Source organism: Solanum verrucosum, unplaced genomic scaffold (genome assembly GCF_900185275.1).
Source record: "Solanum verrucosum unplaced genomic scaffold, falcon-dt-bn FXZP01000022.1, whole genome shotgun sequence".
Lineage (NCBI taxonomy): Eukaryota > Viridiplantae > Streptophyta > Magnoliopsida > Solanales > Solanaceae > Solanum > Solanum verrucosum.
Genome location: NW_026020086.1, coordinates 3,535,048 through 3,555,654, shown reverse-complemented (window position 1 = coordinate 3,555,654; position 20,607 = coordinate 3,535,048). Strand labels below are relative to the sequence as shown.

The following is a 20,607-nucleotide window of genomic DNA, read 5'->3' as shown; positions in this document are numbered from 1 at the left end:
TCTCTCTTCCCTCTCTCTGAGTCCTCTCACTTTCACTGATTTTCTTCATATCATCTCCACACCTGATTCTCTTACACCAAAAACACAGTACAAAAAAAATAGTAAAAAAAAATTTGAAAAAAAAAAAAACACAAACAAACTCAGATAAAGCAAAAGGAGAAACAGAGTTGGTACAAATACCAACAAAATAGACAGACTGATAAAGAACCTGTTTCTTTTCCTTTACACTCTCTCACTTTTTTTTTTTTTAGTTTTTGACTGAAAAAAGACACAATTTTTAATCATTTATATGAACCAAAATGTTAAATAAATTCATGGGGTTTGCTTAATATATGTGTTGAATCATTTGATTTCACTTTCTTGGTTTTTTTTTTAATCATCAATGGCTTCCATTTTCTTGATTTTTGTTCTCTCTTTGCTTCTGTTTTACCCTTTTCTTTGTTTTTCATATGAAGCTAGGAATCATGAAGGTAAACAAAAAAAAAAAAAAAAAAAAAAGAACCCCATTTGCTTATTTTTCAGTTTTTGGTTTTCAAAATTTGATCTTTTGTTTTGATGTATAGTGGAAGCTTTGATTGCTATAAGGAGAAGTTTGGATGACCCAAAAGGAGCTTTAAGTAATTGGGATGAAGATTCTGTTGATCCTTGTAGTTGGGCTATGATCAGTTGTTCTTCTGAAAATCTTGTTATTGCACTGTATGTTTAATAGTGTGTTTTTTTTTTTTGGAATTTTATGGTACTATATGATAATATTGGTTGTTAAAGATTGAAACTTTTACTGTTTTATCAACTAAGAAAGTATTTTTTTTTGTTTGTAGAGGAGCTCCAAGTCAAGGTTTATCTGGGGTTTTGTCTGGGATGGTATCAAATCTTACAAACCTTAAACAAGTGTAAGAGACAATTTTTTAATGTTTTTGTTGTATGTAATTTCAAATTTTGATGACCCCATTTGGTTAATTTTCTTGTATGTTGAAATTGTGTAGTTTATTGCAAAACAACAACATTTCTGGGCATATTCCAAGAGAGCTAGGGAAACTTCCTAATCTTGAAACATTGGATCTGTCTAATAACCATTTCTCTGGTCATGTTCCTGATTCTTTGGGTCTGTTAAACAGTCTTCAGTATCTGTAAGTGTATTAAACTTTCAAAATTTTCATTTTTGTGTGATTATCAAGATTATGTTTTTAGAGTTGAATGGTCTAAAACACACCTGAAGTATCATGTTTTTGCGAGTTTGCTACGAATTATCACCTAAAACATATCTCAGCGCCATCTCATAGTCGATGTGTGTTTTGATAAATAGTTGGTGATGGTTTAAGAAGGAAAAGTGAACACATGATAGTTTAGGTAGAAAACGTGCGAAATCGTGATACTTCAAAGTGTGGTTTTTACCATTATCTCTTGTTTTTCTTGAGTACCCTTTTTCCTTTAATTGTTGTTTTCTCATGTAGACGATGTTTAAGTGCTATCTTATTCTTTGACTATTATGTTTTTGTTTCTTGTTGATGTCTTGTTCTGGGGTTTGTCTTGTAATGGAGTAGAAGGTTGAACAACAACAGCTTGTCTGGTGCTATTCCTCTTTCTTTAGCCAGGGTCCCTCAGCTTGCTTTCTTGTGAGTATTGCTTCTTTAAATCTATGACTTTTGTTTGATTTTGTTTTATTCTTTTGTCTGATTGTCCTGAGAATTGGAATTATCTAGTCACTTTCTTGAATCAGCCTTATGTTAAAGCTTTTTTTGTTTAAAGGAAATTGAATAGTTTGTTCTGTTTAGGGGTATTATTATCTTTTAACTTATTATTCATTTTTATTTTATTTTGTATGACGATGATATGCAATGAGCTTAAATGAAAGTGGGGATTCATATTGTTGACCCCAACTTGTTTGGGACTGAGGCGTTGTTGTCGTTGTCGGATAGTGTTTTCTTTTTTTTTGTATAAAGAAATGAATAGTGTGTTCTGATTAGGAGTATTATTATATTTTAACTTATTTTTTACTTTTATTTTATTTAGTATGACGATGATATGCAATGAACTTAAATGAATGTGGGGATTCATTATGCGGACCCCAACTTGTTTGTAACTGAGGCGTTGTTGTTTTTGTTGTCATCGAATAGTGTGTTCTGTTTTTGTGTAAAGGAAATGAAGAGTGTGTTCTGATCAGGGGTATTATTGTATTTTAACTTATTTTTTACTTTTATTTTATTTAGTATGATGATGATATGCAGTGAACTTAAATGAAAGTGGGGATTCATATTGAACTTGTTTGGGATTGAGACGTTGTTGTTGTTGTCGAATAGTGTGTCTGTTTTGTGTAAAGGAAATGAATAGTGTGTTCTGTTCAGGGTTATTATTATATTCTTAACTTATATTTCACTTTTATTTAATCTAGAAAGACGATGATATGCAACGAGCTTAAATGAAAGTGATTATTCATATTGCCGACCCCAACTTTTTTTCTTGGTTGAGACTGAGGCGTTGTCCGCGTCGTTGCCGTTGAATAATGTGTTCTGTTTAGGGGTCTTATTATATTCTAACTTATTCTTCACTTTTATTTTATTTAGTATGACGATGATATGCAATAAACTTAAATGAATGTGGGGATTCATATGGCTGACCCCAACTTGTTATGGACTGAGGCATTGTTGTAGTTGTTGTTTTCGTTGTCAAATAGTGTGTTCTGATTTTGTTATCCTCTTATTCTTTCAGGGACTTGTCCTTCAATAATCTGAGTGGACCTATTCCTAAATTTCCTACGAGAACTTTCAAGTATGGATTCTCTGCCCAACTCTTCTTATGTTACATTATAATTGTGTTCTTTTGTACATAGAAATCGTCTTGTTTAAGTTCTAATTGTGATTTTTCTTTATTCTTAATGTTTTCGTAGTGTTGTGGGTAACCCTTTGATATGTGGAAATCACTCTGCTGAGACTTGCTTTGGATCGGTGAACCTGATGCCCCTTTCGTTTGACATTGATTCCACCGGTAAAAGTTTAGAAAAGATTTCTCATGATTCAACAATGTTTAGACATTAATTCGATTTAATTCTTAAACTTCTTTCGGTTGTAACCAGGTAAGCGAAACTCGAAAAGACTTGCCATTGCAATGGGACTTAGTATCAGCTTCATCTCTCTTTTCCTCTTAGGATTCGGATTCATAATTTGGAAAAGGAACCAAAACAGGAAACAGTCTATTCTGAACATTAATGGTGAGTCTTAGTAGCATTTTGTGTATTTGATGACGGTTCAAAGTTATTTAGGTTTCGTATTTTTGTTCCAGATATGCAAGAGGAGGATCTAGTTAGACTAGGGAATCTCAGAAGCTTCACATTTAAAGAACTTCAACGTGCGACAAACAGTTTCAGCTCCAAGAACATTCTTGGTGCTGGAGGATTTGGCAATGTTTACCGTGGAAAGTTGGGGGATGGCTCATTGGTTGCGGTGAAACGATTGAAAGATATTAGTGGAACTGCTGGAGAATCACAGTTCCGGACGGAATTGGAGCTAATTAGCTTGGCAGTACATAGAAATTTGCTCAGATTAATTGGTTATTGTGCTACCCCAAACGAGAGACTTCTCGTGTATCCTTTCATGTCTAATGGCAGTGTGGCATCAAGACTTAGAGGTAAACACCTTGTGTACTCTTTTCAGCCAATTGCATACCTTAGACATTCTACTCCCTTCGTTTCTTTGTTGTTTGTCTGATTTTGACTTGACACGGAGTTTAAAAAAGTAAATAATGACTTTTGAATCTTGAAGTCTTAAATTAAAGATACGGAGTGTACCAATGTGTCTTTTAATCTTGTGGTTTTAAACATGCCACATGGGACGTTTGGATTAAAGTATTGCCAAAAAAGGGAAGTAAGATAAACAAATTGAAACGGACGGAGTATTTTGTTAATGAAATTCTTGTTTGTTCGATCAAAGTTCTCAAATTCAACCTTATGATCTTAGACTTATAAAAAAATGATGGAATGTACAAATTCTTAATCTATTTCTCGCGATGACAGGAAAACCAGCACTAGATTGGAATACCAGGAAGAGAATTGCTATTGGAGCAGCTAGAGGTCTTCTTTACCTTCACGAGCAATGTGATCCGAAGATAATCCACAGAGATGTGAAGGCAGCAAATGTCCTATTAGATGACTTCTGTGAAGCTGTTGTCGGGGACTTTGGCCTTGCAAAGCTCCTCGATCATGCTGACTCTCACGTTACCACAGCTGTTCGTGGAACAGTTGGCCATATTGCACCAGAGTACCTTTCCACCGGTCAATCTTCCGAGAAAACGGATGTGTTTGGATTTGGTATCCTCTTGTTAGAGCTTATAACTGGAATGAGAGCTCTTGAATTGGGAAAAACAGTAAACCAGAAAGGAGCAGTACTTGAATGGGTATGTATGTTTCTTTGTTCATCTATGTTGCTCGAACTCTCCAAAAATGTTGCTGCACTCCTCTCGGAGCCTCCAAAAATGCACTACTTTTGAAGGCTTCGATACGCATGCGTTAATCATTTTTGAAGAGTCCGAGCAACCAATATTTCCTTTAAATAAAAGTGAAAAATGGAGCTCCAGTAAGATCACTTATTTAGTGATTTTTTAACCTTTGTTAGTCGGACTCTTCAAAATATAGACTGGTGCATGTCGAATCCTCCAAAAAACTAGTACATTTTTTGATAATCCGACACAAATGCAACAACATTTTTGTAGAGTTTGAGCAATGTAGGTTTTAACAAATAGAGTCTTGCTTAGATTTTCTCATGAACTGCTGCTTCATAGCAAATGTGGCTTGATTACAGGTTAAGAAAATGCAGCATGAGAAGAACTTCGAAGCTCTCATCGACAGAGAGCTTGGGAGCAACTACGACAGGATCGACGTAGGGGAGATGTTACAAGTGGCTATACTCTGTACTCAATACCTACCGTCCCACCGTCCCAAGATGTCTGAGGTGGTCCGAATGCTCGAAGGCGATGGCCTTGCTGAAAAATGGGCTGCATCTCATAACTATGATGGCTTTTCTCTAACCAAAAACAGTAACAAAACTCAGACTAAACATTCTATGGTGCCTCTTGGATATGATGACAATGATCATGATCATTTGACCATGTTTGGGATGATGGATGATGACTATGACACACATGCCATGGAGCTTTCCGGTCCAAGATAATAGCGAAATATCAACGAGGTTTGGAGAGGGTACGATGTACACAAACCTTACCCCTATCTCTATGGGGTAGAGATGCTATTTCCGATGACCCTCGGCTCGTAATAGCAAAATATCCAAAAGGAAAAGAAATTGAACATAGGTACTTAATTCTTTTCAATTTTTTATAAGTTAGTACCACAATTAACTCTATCAAAAAGCATGTTGGTGAAGAAAAAGAAAGTTTTTTTTTTTTTTTTGATTTGTTGGTTTTCTTTAGATGGTGTGAAAATAGGAGTTTGCTATGTTTGATAAAAGTACACTTGAAGGAGTTTATGGGACTAATGTAAATAACCCTCTTCATCAAAAGTATCAATCTTTATGAGTAAATATAGTCCTTTGCACTAAATAACTAATAACTTTCTTTATGTTGCTTGCCTTTGGTAAAAGAGCCGTAACTTCCTCATACGATAGTGAAATGACATGATTCTTTTTTTTAAATGTCTTAAATAATGATACAGATCTGCTCGTTTGATCTAAACTTAATTTCATTCTCATTTGGCCAGTCAAATATCATTTATGCTTGGAAAATAATAATAAAACAAGAAGAAAATCCTAAATATATAAAACACAAGAACTAAAAATATGACACGAGTAACGAATCATGCTAAAAAGGTGATAGGAGGGGTAGTTTTGAGCCTAAAAATATTTGGTGAATGCAATCACATTATGAATGATGGTGAAAAACGTTGCAACAAGTTCATCTCTCCATCACGACTAGTAATTGTAACAGTGAATAGCCATCCCTCTGTGGGAAAACATTCTGCATTTTTAGCTTTGGGGAGAAATAAACGCGAAACTTTATTTTTGAAAAGAGAGTAAAATTCAGGAGAATCATCTTCATGTTTTGCACCAAGCATAAGTAATGGAATTTGGGGAGAAAACACATTGAAATCGTCCTTGATATTGGTGATTCGCCAAGATGTACAAATAGAACGAAAGGCAATGAAATCTTCAATAACTTTAACACGATTTACAATGTAAGAACTCACATCATTGGAAAGTTAGTATTTGAACTAGGTAGAATTAGAAATATCGCTATTCCTATACCTATACGGACACGAATTTCGAAACAAAAAATATTATCTTAGTTGGACTATGAATCCAGGCCCAACCGTCTTAACATGTGCTGACATGGCCCACATTAATCTGTTATTTTTTAAAAAGTAAATATCTATAGTTCGATACAAGATTAATGGGTGCTTGAGCACCCAGAAGACACAAGGTGGGTCCGCCCCTATAACCTATTACTTATTAGCTATGTTGCTAGGACTCTTCAAAAATATAAACAGATGTGTGTTGGATTTTTTAAAAAGTAGTGCATTTTTAAAGAATCTGACGGGAGTACGACATTATATTTGGAGAGTCCAACAACATTTAGATACAAATGTTCTCAAGGGTTCACCTTAAGTTGCATCTCAAACAAGATGAACTCTGATCAAATGTTGTTGCAATGTACCTTATTTATTTAAACTATTTTTTACCTCAATGTCAAGTTCAATAACAATTTTTTCATCATCTTAAAAGAATTTCTTCAAGTTAATACATAAAAAAGAGTTATTTTAGAAACAAAATGAACAATGAAAATAAGAAGAATAAAAGGTTAAATTAAAAAGAATATACCTAAATAAATTTAAACAAAGACGAATTAAGGGGAAAAGCGAAGCAAAAATTCGGGTAAAATATTACAGAACACAAGGTTCAAACTTGGGTCCCCGCGGTGACATTGAAACCCCTTAACCGTTGAACTAACCATTAAAGTTGAGACATATAAATTTAAAGTTTGTGAACTAGATGTCACCAAAGGTTAACTAACCATTGAAGTTTTTGTTTCTTAAACATTTAACTTAAAATACTAGTACATCACTTCTTGTAATATAGCCTCTCAAATAATGTTCAAGAGAAGGAAATGGATTTGGTGTGGATTTCAAAGTCTCAATTATAGCCACATTTTCCAATATAGTACTTAATTGAGGCAAGATTTTTAAAATAGTAGACACAAATACAGCTTCCAATTTCTTTTACCACAACAACTTCTTATCAATTGAATCAAAAACTTAGTCTAGCAATCACCAAAATTGAAATATTTTAGTTGACCATTCTTCCAACTATAATTTCAGATATATGCTTATATATATCTATCACACAAATAAACATATAAAATGCTCAAAAGAAATTTAAGATAAAATCACTACCAAAAAAGCTTCCCATTATTTTAATAAGTATATATTTTCACCATGCGTTTTCTCAGTGACCTCGATGAATTTTTAAAATGGATGCCAAGGTCTGCAGTTCGAATATTAGTACTGTCTTTACTTTTTATTATTTTATCAAAATCACAACCTTTTGTGGGTAAATAGTTATTTTTTCCATTTCAAGTTATATGATATTCATAAAATATTAAAAGTCAATCAAATTTTTTATATGTCTTTGAAATATTTTAAATTATTAATTATTGTACATTTAAATTATTTTTATATAATTTTTAAATATATAAATTTTGTTTTAAAAGCTACTATACAGTCTAAGTTTAAAAATTTGAATCTCAAAATTAGTGTGCTAGATAAATTTAAAAAAGGAAAAATATTAAATTTAACTGAAACTTTAATTAATTTCTAAATATAAAACAATATTTTAAATGAGTTTCTATAATTAATTTGTAAATATAAAATAATATTTTTAATGAGTTTCTACTTAAAGAATTAAAAAGAAGGTTATATAAATTACACTTCTCCATTTCCTCCTAATTAGGTTATTAGGAGGTTTTTTCATAGGTGAATTTGGAAATTTGATTAGAATTTTCACATATTTTTTATCAAAACAAAAGAAATTTAACATACATACATTGAAATAAAAAGTAGCAAAATTGTTAGGTTGAAAAGTAACTTTAATTTTAAGTAAAAATTAATAATAATTTATTTAAATGCGTGTTCAGTAAAATCTTGACTCATTCATTATAATCAGTTAATATAACTTAATGTATTTTTGAAAACAAACCAAATTAGAGAATTATTTTTTTCCAAACATTATATTTAGTGGGAAAAAAGTGATTGACGGTGTTGATGGTAAAATCGCTAGGTAAAACAAGATGGATATAGATCCTACTCACTGAAATTTTTTGTTTGTTACTTTTAAAATTTTTGCACACCCTTCATAAGTCTAACTCCGCCACTGAATGTTAAAGTTGTTATTATACGAAAAAGGTGATTCAATTATTAGAAAGTGTAACTATTTCCCACCCCCTCCCTCCAACCCCCTACCACCCCGCACCCCCACCCCCAAAAAAATAAATTAAAGTTTGTTTGTAGAAAATATTTCCAATTTCAAAATTTTATTTTCACCCACCCCACCCTCAACCACCCCCAACCAGCAGCCCCACACTCCCCCCCTCCCCCAAAAAAAATAAATTAAAAGTTTGTTTTTAAAAAATATTTCCAATTTCAAAATTTATTTTCACCCACCCCCACCAGCCCCTACCCCCCCCCCCCCAATAAAAATGAATTTTCAAAGTTTGTTTTTAAAAAATATTTTCAACTTCAAAATTTCATTTTTTCACCCTACCCTTGACTCCCCCCACCCACTCACCCCTACCAGCCCCCCACCCCCCAAAAAAAATAATTTAAGTTTGTTTTTTTTAAAAAAAATCAATTTCAAAATTTTATTTTTTCACCCCTACCCTCTACCCCCCACCCCCTACCAGCCCCCCCCCTCCAAAAAAAAAATATTTTCAATTTCAAAATTTCATTTTTTCACCCCTATCCTCGACCCCCCACCCACCCACTCCCTACCAAGCCCCCCCCTCCCCCCAAAAAAATAAATTTAAGTTTGTTTTTAAAAAATATTTTCAATTTCAAAATTTCATTTTTTCACCCCTACCCTCGACCCCTCACCCACCCACCCCCTCTACCAGCCCCCTACCCAAAAAAAAATAATTTAAGTTTGTTTTTAGAAAATATTTTCAGTTTCAAAATTTTATTTTTTCAGCCCAACCCCCCACCCCACCCGCTCCCCTACCAACCCCCCACCCCCAAAAAATTTTTTAAGTTTGTTTTAAAAAAATATTTTCAACTTCAAAAATTCAATTTTTCACCCCTACCCTCGACCCCCCTCACCCACCCCTACCACCCCCCCACGCCCCAAAAAAAATTTAAGTTTGTTTTTTAAAAATATTTTCAATTTCAAAAATTAGTTTCTACTCCAGTAAAAATAAAAGATATTTCTCAAAAAAAAAAATTCATTCATAAATCAAACACTAAAAATTTTTTTCGGAAAATATTTTCTACTCACCAACCAAACATGAGAAAATAAGTCAAAAATCAACTTATTTTTCAGGAAAACATTTTCTAGAAAAACATTTTCCTTTCATACCAAACGCACCCTAAAATCTCCAAATTTAGAACAAAACGACCTAGCTAGACTAGGATAATTTTCTTTTTCACGTAAAAGTTGCCTAATTTTTCCACTTTATTTTTTTTTAATTAACCGATTAAATGATATGTGGGCCACGTCAGCACATGTTAAGCCATAGCCCAAATAAAGTTGAAGTAATTGTATATCAAACATAAAAATCATATTTGTATGTTATAACTATAGTTTGCATAATTACGCTTCATAACAAATATAAAATTTGCTATGGAGTTTTTTATTTGTATAATTCGCTAGAAACATCCAATTTTATACAAATTGTTCAGTTTTGTATAAATTCATTTATACATTGTAATTTGTATAATAAGATATGTATTTGTTTAATTATAACTGTATAAGACAAAAATATATGTATTTGTATTTGTATATAAACTTTTGTCTCTCTTTATACAAACACAAATGCATTTTATACCAAAATATATAAAATGACTAATTGTATACCGAAAATGACTAATTGTATACCGAATCAGATGGCAAAAAAATGAAATGTTTGGTGTGAATTACACTTAAAATAAACTATGGCTATAACATTTAATTTGAATTAATAGTTTGTTATTTCATAAAATTTTCTATTGTATAAATTCAAAGTCCAACTAGGATAATGTTTTTTTTTTTCTTTCGAAATTCGAGTCCCTATAGGAATAGGATACTTCCACGCCTACATAATATCTCTGCCCTACTACAAATCTTATATTCTCTTCTTTATTTTTTGTTCTAATTCAGAATCAAATTAAGTATGGCAGATTGGGCAGAACTTCCCAATGATCTGATTTCTCACATTGCAAATCGTGTTAAAGTTATTGAAGATTTCATTGCTTTTCGTTCTGTTTGTACCTCTTGGCGAATAGCCGCTATTAAAGACGATTTCGATGTGTTTTCTCCCCAAATTCCATTACTTATGCTTGGTGCAAAACATGAAGATGATTTTCGCGAATTATACTCTCTTTCCAAAAATAAAGTTTCACGTTTATTTCTCCCCGAAGTTAGGAATGCAGAGTGTTTTCCCACAGAGGGATGGCTATGCACTGTCTCAAATACTAGTCGTGACGGAGAGATGAATTTGTTGCATCCTTTTTCCCGTACCCAAATTCAACTTCCCTCACTCAAAATCTTACTCGCTTTTCATGATTTTGACCATAGACCTACAGTGCAATACGTCATAAAAGCTGTTTTATCTGCTAATCCTTCTATTACATCAGATTATGTCCTTATGTTATGGTACAATGCTCATGATGGTGGTGGTGGTTTGGCTTTTTGGCGTCCTGGATACCTCAATTGGACTCATATTAAAGCCCCAAGGTTAACTAGTGTGGCATCTATGATTTACCATAAGGGCAAATATTATTATATATGTTATGGTGGCCGATTCTATAATTTATGTTCTAACTTTAAGCCACATTTACTTGTTACATTACATGATTTATTTTATCAACACCCAGTTCAGTTCTATCTGGTTGAAGTATCTGGTGCATTATTACTTGTAACTCGATTTTATAATATTGATGAAGATGAAGTTGATTTTGCCAATGGTGGAAGATCGGTTGAGACATATAAATTTGAAGTTTGTGAACTAGATGTGACCAAAGGCGAATTGAAGGAGATTAAAAACTTGGGAGATTCAACAATCTTTGTGGGGCGTAACGAAGCAAGTTGTATTGACTCTTCTAAATTTACAGGAATAAAGCCAAATCATATATATTTTACGGATGATTGGTTTGATTTTGATAGAGAGCAGGAAGGCGGAGTTGGAAGAGACATGGGGGCTTACAATTTGGAAGACGGTAAAATTGAATCAATATATCCTGAATTGTCAATAAGTCTTATTTGCCCGCCAACTTGGATATCACCATCATTCATAATGTGATCCAAATATAAAAATATGTAAACTTTTTATTCAATATACAAATATTATACATAAAAAAGTTCAAACTTTTTACGTTAGTTGAAATTGTTCAAATACTAAAATTTTATTATAATTATGACACTAATGACATGTTCATGATTTTTAATAGTAGTTGTTTATTTCTCTTTGACTTCACATCATAACCAAGCTATTTATCCTTCATAGATGAGCGCACAGGCCTAACAATTTAAACAGATCATATTAATAATTCAAGCTTTGATAATAGTAATAATCATATAAAACTATAGTATACGAATTCAAGCTTTGATAATAATAATAAAATGTAATAGATATTAAAAGAATAATATATATATATATATTTAAAAAAAACAGAAAAGAAGGAGAAGCAAATTACATCTACAAAAAACTGCACCTCATTCTAGAAATAAATCGGGAAAACACATAAAATCCCTTCTTGACAACAGAATTTATTTTAGCACTTTAACTTTACATATAATTATTTACCCCCTAATTCCATTCCAAGTGAATTTAAATTCACCCTAAATTTATAAGACCAGTCTCACATGGCAAGTGCATTCCACACGCGTCATGTCATCGACACATCAGTACCACATCGTTGTCACGTCAGATCCACATTGATAATTATTTAAATTTTGAATTTTTTATTCCTTTTTTTTTGTTTTCTTAATTCACAATTTTAGAAAGGAAAAAAAAGAAAAAGAAAAATTCATCCAAGATTATAAAAAAAATTAAAATTCTCAAAAAAGATCTAACTCCACGGATCCAAAATTCTCAAGACCATTTTCACTAAAAACATTCCATCTTTAAGGTACTTTATCAAAATAAATAAACAGTAGAAACTAAAAATTTAATTAGAGATGAAAAAAATATAATTTTTCATTAAAAAAAGCTTTTAAGTTCATCAAATCAATAAACACTTCTATAAATAGTGATCTTGAAGCAAAAATAAGTTGTTGATTGTTTTCATTTTTTTCCTTGTTCATAACAATTAAAAATAAGTGAGAATAAATTCTTATTTATTGATAGAAAATAAATGGGGATATGAGTGTTTCGAAGAAGGAGAAAGAAGGGGAGAAGAGGGGTTCGTCGAAGAAGGAGAAATAAGATGAGGGTGAAGGGTTTCGAAGAAAGAAAAAGAAAGTGGGGAGTTCGAAGAAGAAAATGAAGAAGTGGTGCAGGTGGTGGGGTGTGAGGAAGAAAAAATGCTAGGGTTGTTGGTGAATAGGGGTGGTGGGGTGTGAGGAAGATGAAGGGAAAAACTCTTATTGGCTGAAAAGAAAAATAAAAGTAGCCCAATTGTTTTTTTTCTCTTTAATTTTTTATTATTTAAGCGTTGGTTTTTTTTATTTGCCACATGAGCCATTAAAGGGGTATTTAATTAACTTGAAAGTTGTTTAGAAGGTATTTAAACGTCCGTATAGTTCAAGTACTAAAATAAGTTTTGCAGCCAAATTCAAGGGGAATTTTATGTATTTTCTCAAATAAATCTAAAATAACATTCATTCATCTTATCAATTCTAAAAAATAAAGTTCGATAAATAGTTAACGAAGACTAAAATTATTATTTTATAAATAAATTTAATTTTATCAAAATTATTGGATGCATACTCAAAAGAGATCATTTTTTTCAAACTTTCTAACATAAATTGTGATCCTCTACTCATCAGATGTTTGAATTTCATCCCGAATATAATAAAAATCAAGTTGACATCCTAAAAATGAGCCTATGTTCATATCCAAATTAGTGGAGGCTTAATGTAGACATTGAACACTCTTTAATCAAATCTCTCAAGTTTCAATTTGAATACAAAAAATAACGTCATTATCCTAAATAATGAGCCCTATATGCATATCTGAGTTAGTCAAGATCCAATATAGAAAATCTGACACCTTTTAATTAAATGTCTCCAAATTATAATTTATACATAGAAACACTTATATCGCCACCCTTAAAAAAATAAGCCTTATATTTATATATGTATCCAAATTAATCGAGCTTCATATAATTAGCGGGCACGTTTGGGAAAAACAAAACAAAAAAACTATTTATACTCTGTTTACTGCATCTTCAAGCTTTCTCTGCAAATTTATTTTCTTAGAAAAAAAAACTTTAGAATTAGATGGCAAATCAACCCTCTTCTTACCCAATTCTTTGTGCTTCCTTCAATCAAGACAACAGGTAATCCTCAATTTTACAAGAATTTTTTTTGTGGGTATTAATGATTTCTCAATCTTGATTTAGCTATTTGTTGTAATATTTTTTTAATTGTTTTTGTTGCTTTATTTAGTTGCTTTGCTATTGGAACAAGGGAAGGGTTCAAAATTTTTGATTGTAATACTGGAAGGCTCCTTTATGAAAGAGGTAAGTAGCAATCTGCTGTTTTTTTTAAAAAAAATTGTTTAGTATTTAGTTATGAGCTAAAAAGGGTTTCTTTAAAGCTTATAAAGTTTTGATTTTGATTTGTATATTTTGGAGAAATTAGGAAGTTTAGTTGTTTTCTTGTAAAGATTTAGCTAGAAAGAAACTCAGATAAAAATGGTATCTTTATTAGAAGGGTATAGCTGACTCGAACTTGTTTGAGATTGATGTGTAGTTATTGTTGTTTTGTTGCTTCTTTGTAGTTGATAAATCAATGTCCAGCTGAAAAGTTGAATAATTTAGTGTCAAAATGGAACATATGTGATATAACAATCTTTAAAGTTATGATCTTTTTCGTTGCATCTGTATTACAAAGTTTATATAATCGTGGTGTTTGGGGAAGCTTGCACGTACTTTGACTAGTTCTTAGGGTAACTCTATCGATTAAGGCTCGGAGAGATAAATCACCTAGTGTTTTTGCCTCTGGTAGGATTTCAACTTGCGACTTCATGGTTCTTGATCCACCCCATTGACCACCAAGCCACATGCCCACACCTTGGGTGCAAGTTAGTGATACAAGTTAGCTTCAGTATCGTGACAAATTGATTTTTTTAGTAGCTGCTGTCAAAGCGCATTTTATGAAGTGTTAACCTGCCCTTGTCACCTGAGACAAATCAACTGGAAACCGTGATTGGAGTCGTGGTTTGAAGATGATGATTTGAAGATTCATTCGATAGAGAATGGTGTCTTGGTTGCCGATACCAAGGTTGAATGAATCATTCTACCTGGCAAGTGGCAACAACAAAAGTGGAGTTTGGCACATGTCAAAGGGGAGGAAGCAAGGAGGGATTCCACTTTGGAAAGAAAAAGGACAGTTCCAAACGAAGGACCCTGGGGCAAGCTTTCCAGTGTCCAAGTGTCAAGTCCCGAGGGCTTGTGGAGCATTCATCATTGTAGAAATGTTGTTTAGCTCAAGCCTTCTCGCAATTGTTGGGGCTGGTGAACGGGTTCCAAATTTACCAAGTTCAAATACTTTTGAAAAATCAGAAAGTTGCACAACTTTTAAGCGTAGTTGCTTTGTTGTATAGATCAGCTAGAAGGAAATTCATATAATAATGGTATCTTTATTTAAGGTATAGCTGACTCAAACTTGTTTGAGATTGATGTGTAGTTATTGTTGTTTTGTTGCTTCTTTGTAGTTGATAAATCAATATCCAGCTGAAAGTTTAAATATTTAGTGTCAAAATGGAACCTACGGGATATAATTCTTTAACATCATGATCTTTTTTGTTGCATTTGCATTACAAAGTTTGGGATACAAATTAGCTGTAATGTCCTTACAAATTGATTTTTTTTTGGTAGTTGCTGGAGCATTTATTATAGTAGAAATGTTGTTTAGCTCAAGCCTTCTCGCAATTGTTGGAGCTGGTGAACAGGTTTCGTAATTTACTATGCTCTAATTGTAGTCCTTTTAACTATTCATTGATCTACTAGATTTCTGATGAGTTTCTTACTACTTGTGTCGTTTCAACAGCCGTCTTTGTCACCTCGAAGACTGTGTTTGTTTAATACTGTGACTGGAGTAGCTCTTGAGGAACTTAACTTCTTAACTTCAATCCTTGCTGTTCGCATGAATAAGAAAAGGTAAACTACATTTGACTCGTTGAATATTCTCGTTGGTCTTTTTTTACATTTGTATGACATGTTGTATTCAGAGTTTAATGTTTTAGAGGGGTAAACTTTTTTTATTCAAAGAAAGTTGTAGATTATATTGAATAAAGCTATACTCCTGCAGGTTGATTGCCTTTTTGGTTTATCGAAGGTGGAGTTTCTTGCATGATAATGCTAAACTACTGACTTTAATCTAGCTGAATGAGTTAAGAAATTCCAACGGCCTAGAAAGTGGATTCTATTCTATCCATAATGACAATCCATTCATACTTTTACTCCCTCCGTTTCAATTTGTTTGTCTCGTTTTGACTTGGTACAAAGTTTAAGAAAGTAAGAAGACTTTTTAATCTTGTAGTCTTAAACTAAAGATATGTGAAATATACCAAAAATCTTCTCCATATCTTTATCTTAATAAAAGAAATTAAACAATCTATAAGAATTCATTTTGAAATGCACAGACAATAGTCTCATCCTGGCAGAGATGCAAAAGCAATCTCCTTATTTCATTCTGCTAGCTGATGCTAAATTTTTGTTCTCATTGAACTGACAATGGTTACTATCATTAGTTTGAGTCTCGAGATCATACTAATTAAAATGTCATGGTGCAACAAAAGACTTACACACTCCCTCCGTTTCAATTTGTTTGTCTAGTTTTGACTTGGCATAGAGTTTAAGAAAGTAACTAAGACTTTTGAATCTTGTGGTCTTAAACTAAAGATATGTAGAATGTACCAAAATGCCCTTTAATCGTGTGGTCTTAAACATGTCATGTGGAAAGTTAGAATTGACGAGTTGCCAAAAAATGGAAAGACACATTCTTTTTGAACGGACTAATAAGGAAAGTAAGACAAATGAATTGTTTTTCTTGTGGCTATTAGGATTCTTTTTCCCTGTAGTATGAACTATGCACTTTGATTCTGAATCAGAACAGAAAGGATATATTTGGTCTTTGTAACTTGATTGTTAATGCCAAGCAATTCTTTTGTCAATCTCTGCAGTAAGGCTATCAGTACTCCGCAACATAACACATTTGCTCATCTGTTTGGTGGGTTCTGCATAATTGTATTAAACGAACAAACGGTGTTTGTGTGGAAATAAGCATGTCAATTAGTTCAAAAAAAAAACTTTTGTCAATCTTGATTAACAGCTCATATTTTTTTATTTTTCCCTTTTCGATTCTTTTTCAAAACAACGTCCTCGAATTTGCAGATTGATTGTCATATTGCAGGAGAAGACATTTATTTATGATATAAATAGTCTTAAGATACTGGACACAATTGATACGGTGCCGAATCCAAAAGGTCTGTTTGAAAGTTTTTTGTTCAAGTTTTAATGGCTCACTGTCAATCTTGTATACTAGATTGGATTAGAATATGACTCGAATAATCATTGGATATGACATTCCCCACCCTGCCTAAAAAGATCAACAGAAAAGAAGTCACTGTGTTATACCTTTCAAGTTTTTGTTTAATGAAGTGGATGCTATAAAATTTCCAGTTGACCTAGCACATTTTCTTTTCTTATCAACAAGTTTTTGTTTCAATTTTTAGGACTTTGTGCATTTTCACCCAGCTTGGATGGTTCATATTTGGCCCTTCCAGCAAGTACAACCAAAGGATCATTGTTAGTCTATAATGTTTCTGACCTCCGTTTGCACTGTGAGGTGTGTTTCTTACTGTTATGTATTTGATATTACGCAATCGTCTTTAATAAGATCAACGGATTTGAGATGTTATACATCATAACTTTGAGGAGTTCAGCGTTTTCCTAGTTTTGAACCAACTATTTAACCATCATTTTCTCTTTCTTATCCTTTACAAGATGGTGGGATTTTATCTTATCTCGGTTGCTGTTATAAAATGCAGATAGATGCTCATCGCTCACCATTGGCTGTCTTGAGTCTTTCATCAGGTGGAACTTACATTGCAACAGCATCTGAACAAGGGACCATGATCAGAATTCATCTTGTTTCAGATGCAACTAAGGTGAACCCTCAAGCACATTTGTATCTAAATGTGATACTAATAAGTACTCCTTCCGTTTCAATTTGTCTGTCTTACTTTCCTTTTTTTGGCAACTCTTTACTTCTAACTTTCCACCGGGCATGCGTAAGACCACAAGATTAAATGACATTTTGGTACATCCTACATATATTTAATTTAAGAACACAAGATTCAAAAGTTCCTTTATTTTCTTAAACTTCGTGCCAAGTCAAAACTAAACAAACAAATTGAAACGGAAGGACAATGTTCGAACTGCAAAGTCATGAATGAAGTTTGCTTTGTACAAGTGGTCTAACATTGTACGGAGTTTTCTTAAACTTCGTGTCAAGTCAAAACTAGACAAACATTGAAAAGAGATAACTATGTATGAAATAGTTCACTTTGCAGTTCCAACAAATATGACTTTACCGTTCTTTCTAAACAATATATTTTAAAAAATATCAAGTCCTATTTGGGATAAATAAGAACGATAAACAGGTAGTTAAAGTAATTATCGTATCAAAGAGAAATAGGTAGCTACCTAGTGAGAAAGTGCTGCTTCACTTGCGATATGTTATGTTACATGTCATTACATTGTTGGTAATTGATGCTTCTGTGTTACAACTTCACTTGAATTACGCCTTTTGATTGATTATTATTTTAGTATCTTAATGGATCTTATCTTATCCATTGGCAGTCGTATAGCTTCAGGAGAGGATCATACTCTTCAAATATATTTTCTTTGTCATTCGCGCCAGCAGCAGAACTTCCAGATATTCTTCTTGCGACTAGTTCTTCTGGTTCTGTTCATGTTTTCTCTTTGGGTTCACCCTCAAATCAAAGGTGAGAACTCAATTTCTCAAGTGCAATAAGCATGGACACCAACATCTTTTAGGATTGTATAAGCATCTCGAATCCAAACATTGGCTAATGGCTAGAGAGCAAAAAAGTATATCTTTATTTCCCTTTCTCATCCCCATTTCACTTTGTTGTCTTCTTTTAGAATATAATTGATGGGCTCATTTGGCTTATTAGATTTTTTCACCTTTTCCCGGAATTAGTTCTTACATCAGTTTGCACATCTCTATTTCGTAATCCAAGAATTAGACCTAATTTACTTTGCTTTTTTTGTTGCTCTTCTTACTTCTACTGTAAATTGTACAAGGTCTTCTGGTCTTCTAGGATCAATAAAAGTACCTCATACTATTAACGATGCCCTGGATCCTGCCTCAGCATTGCATACTGCATCATGCTGTCCCGGCTGGCGTGAGAAGGTATTGTATTCAATCCACACATTATATCAACTAAATTTGGTGTTTTTGACATATACTAAATTGGCACAAGTATTTGCAACTTTCGATACGTATTTAACAAAGGCAAACTAAATTGTCTTCTGTAGTCTTTTATTGAATTCAAGTTGTCTTTCTTCAGATTGGACATATATTAGCCTACTTTTCTAGCTATATGAAATAAATCTCGCTGAAATTCTCTCATTAAACTTTTTTCGTAAATACTATCATGCAGTAATACGTTGATCTGCAAAATAGAGAAATTTGACGAGACAGCAACACCTGAACATGTGGTACTAAGGTGAGAACGTAATTGTGTATCCATTTATGTGACACATAGTTAATTATTGTGCATCTATATGGACTGTGTTGATTATTGTTAAGCAACTTCCATAGAAATGTTCTTTTTTGGGGTTTCTATAATGTTCGCCCTGATTTTGTGATAAAAATTTAACTAGTATGATAAGTCTCTAGCAATGAGCGACCGAAGTGCCAATTCTATCATTGTATTCCAAGTCTCGGTAAATTCTTCGGGTTTGTGCTTAGAAAATTTGACTGATCTTCGGAATTCTAACTCATCTATCTACTTTGATCTGTATTTGACTCTGTAGAGCCACTATACCTATGATCACCTATGGCGGATACTTCCTGGAGTACGTCTACAACGTCAACCATCAGAACAAGTCTTCGTGGACCTTAGAACGAGAATTCAATCTTTTAACAGCAGAAACATCCTCATTACCATGAAAGTGAAGACTTTGTGCACCAAACGTAAGCTTCTTCAAACTTTAAAGCTGAAACTGCAGCACGTCCTGCTCGAGTTGCCATCCTATCGATCAATGTACATTTCAAGAAGAAATGCTCCATGGCTTGTCCAGTAGAGAACACAAATGACAATTTGTCCAAAAATGTATATGTTATGTGCATATAACTTTGATGTTACTCTAATTTTCTGCATCTATGTAACACAATTGTATAGTCAGAAAAAACTGAAAATTGTTAAATTTATGGAAGTTCATTGTAACATTAGTCTTGTTATACATTGAAATGTAAATTTAATTGTGTTCTTAATCACATTAAGAGTTGTCGTGTGATCAGGAGGTTATGGGTTTAAGTTGTGGATTAGAAAGTGGTTGATACATTTAATGCTAAAAGAAATAACATCAAAAGAAAATATCATTATCATATGTTTTATCAGTGGCCTAAACAATTTTTTTGTAAAAGGATTCATTATTTACTATATATACGTAATTAAAAAAAATTGACCATTTATAAAGTTACGAGTTTATCATTTACTCTCTAAAATGTTGAGTTGTATCACGTATGTATTATATTCTTAAAAAATGTACTATTCATGGAGAATTCAACACTCATTTGATATCATTTTTGAAGAAATTTAAACTAACATAGGTGAGATTTTACGAGTTGTATGTGAAACTTTCAAAATTCAAAACATTGCTTACTTCTTACTTTATGACTAGTTGATTATTGATATGTTTAGACGGACATCAACGATTAGGTCACCTATTTTGAGGTATTACAAACACATAGTCAAAACACGTGTATCAAAGCGCGACATATTATTATCGTGAGAGAATTTATAATCAGAGGCGAATCTAGAATTTTTCGAATATGAATGCACCAAGAAAAATGTATTAAGTGGGAATTGATCCGAACATAGGCGCGCACCAAGAAAAATGTATTAAGTGGGAATTGATCCTCAGTCCTCAAAGTCAAAAGCTCAACATTTAATTATGTGGACCAACTAGACTTTTTATAGTACGGGTGCAAGAATATAATA

The 20,607-nt window shown here is 32.7% G+C and overlaps 3 protein-coding genes across 3 annotated transcripts; all 3 read left to right on the top strand.

Moving 5' to 3' along the window:
* The first annotated feature begins 23 nt into the window (after positions 1-23).
* LOC125824592 (probable LRR receptor-like serine/threonine-protein kinase At4g30520) lies at positions 24-5,504 on the top strand. Its single transcript, XM_049503996.1, has 11 exons — positions 24-470; positions 564-696; positions 819-890; positions 984-1,127; positions 1,542-1,613; positions 2,707-2,766; positions 2,885-2,982; positions 3,071-3,205; positions 3,277-3,621; positions 4,007-4,386; positions 4,791-5,504. Exons 1-11 carry the CDS (start codon positions 383-385, stop codon positions 5,157-5,159), a joined length of 1,896 nt encoding a protein of 631 aa, XP_049359953.1. The 5' UTR covers positions 24-382; the 3' UTR covers positions 5,160-5,504.
* Positions 5,505-10,356: 4,852 nt separating this feature from the next.
* On the top strand, positions 10,357-11,484 carry LOC125824670 (F-box protein At2g26160-like). Its single transcript, XM_049504063.1, has one exon. It carries the CDS (start codon positions 10,357-10,359, stop codon positions 11,482-11,484), a length of 1,128 nt encoding a protein of 375 aa, XP_049360020.1.
* Positions 11,485-13,548: 2,064 nt separating this feature from the next.
* On the top strand, positions 13,549-19,733 carry LOC125824595 (autophagy-related protein 18b). The gene is given in 12 exon segments (XM_049503999.1): positions 13,549-13,684; positions 13,794-13,867; positions 15,227-15,300; positions 15,399-15,508; positions 16,745-16,836; positions 17,086-17,198; positions 17,401-17,520; positions 18,215-18,360; positions 18,683-18,746; positions 18,748-18,791; positions 19,042-19,107; positions 19,418-19,733. Coding segments are annotated over 12 exon segments (1,098 nt in total). The 5' UTR covers positions 13,549-13,625; the 3' UTR covers positions 19,554-19,733.
* Positions 19,734-20,607: the final 874 nt, after the last annotated feature.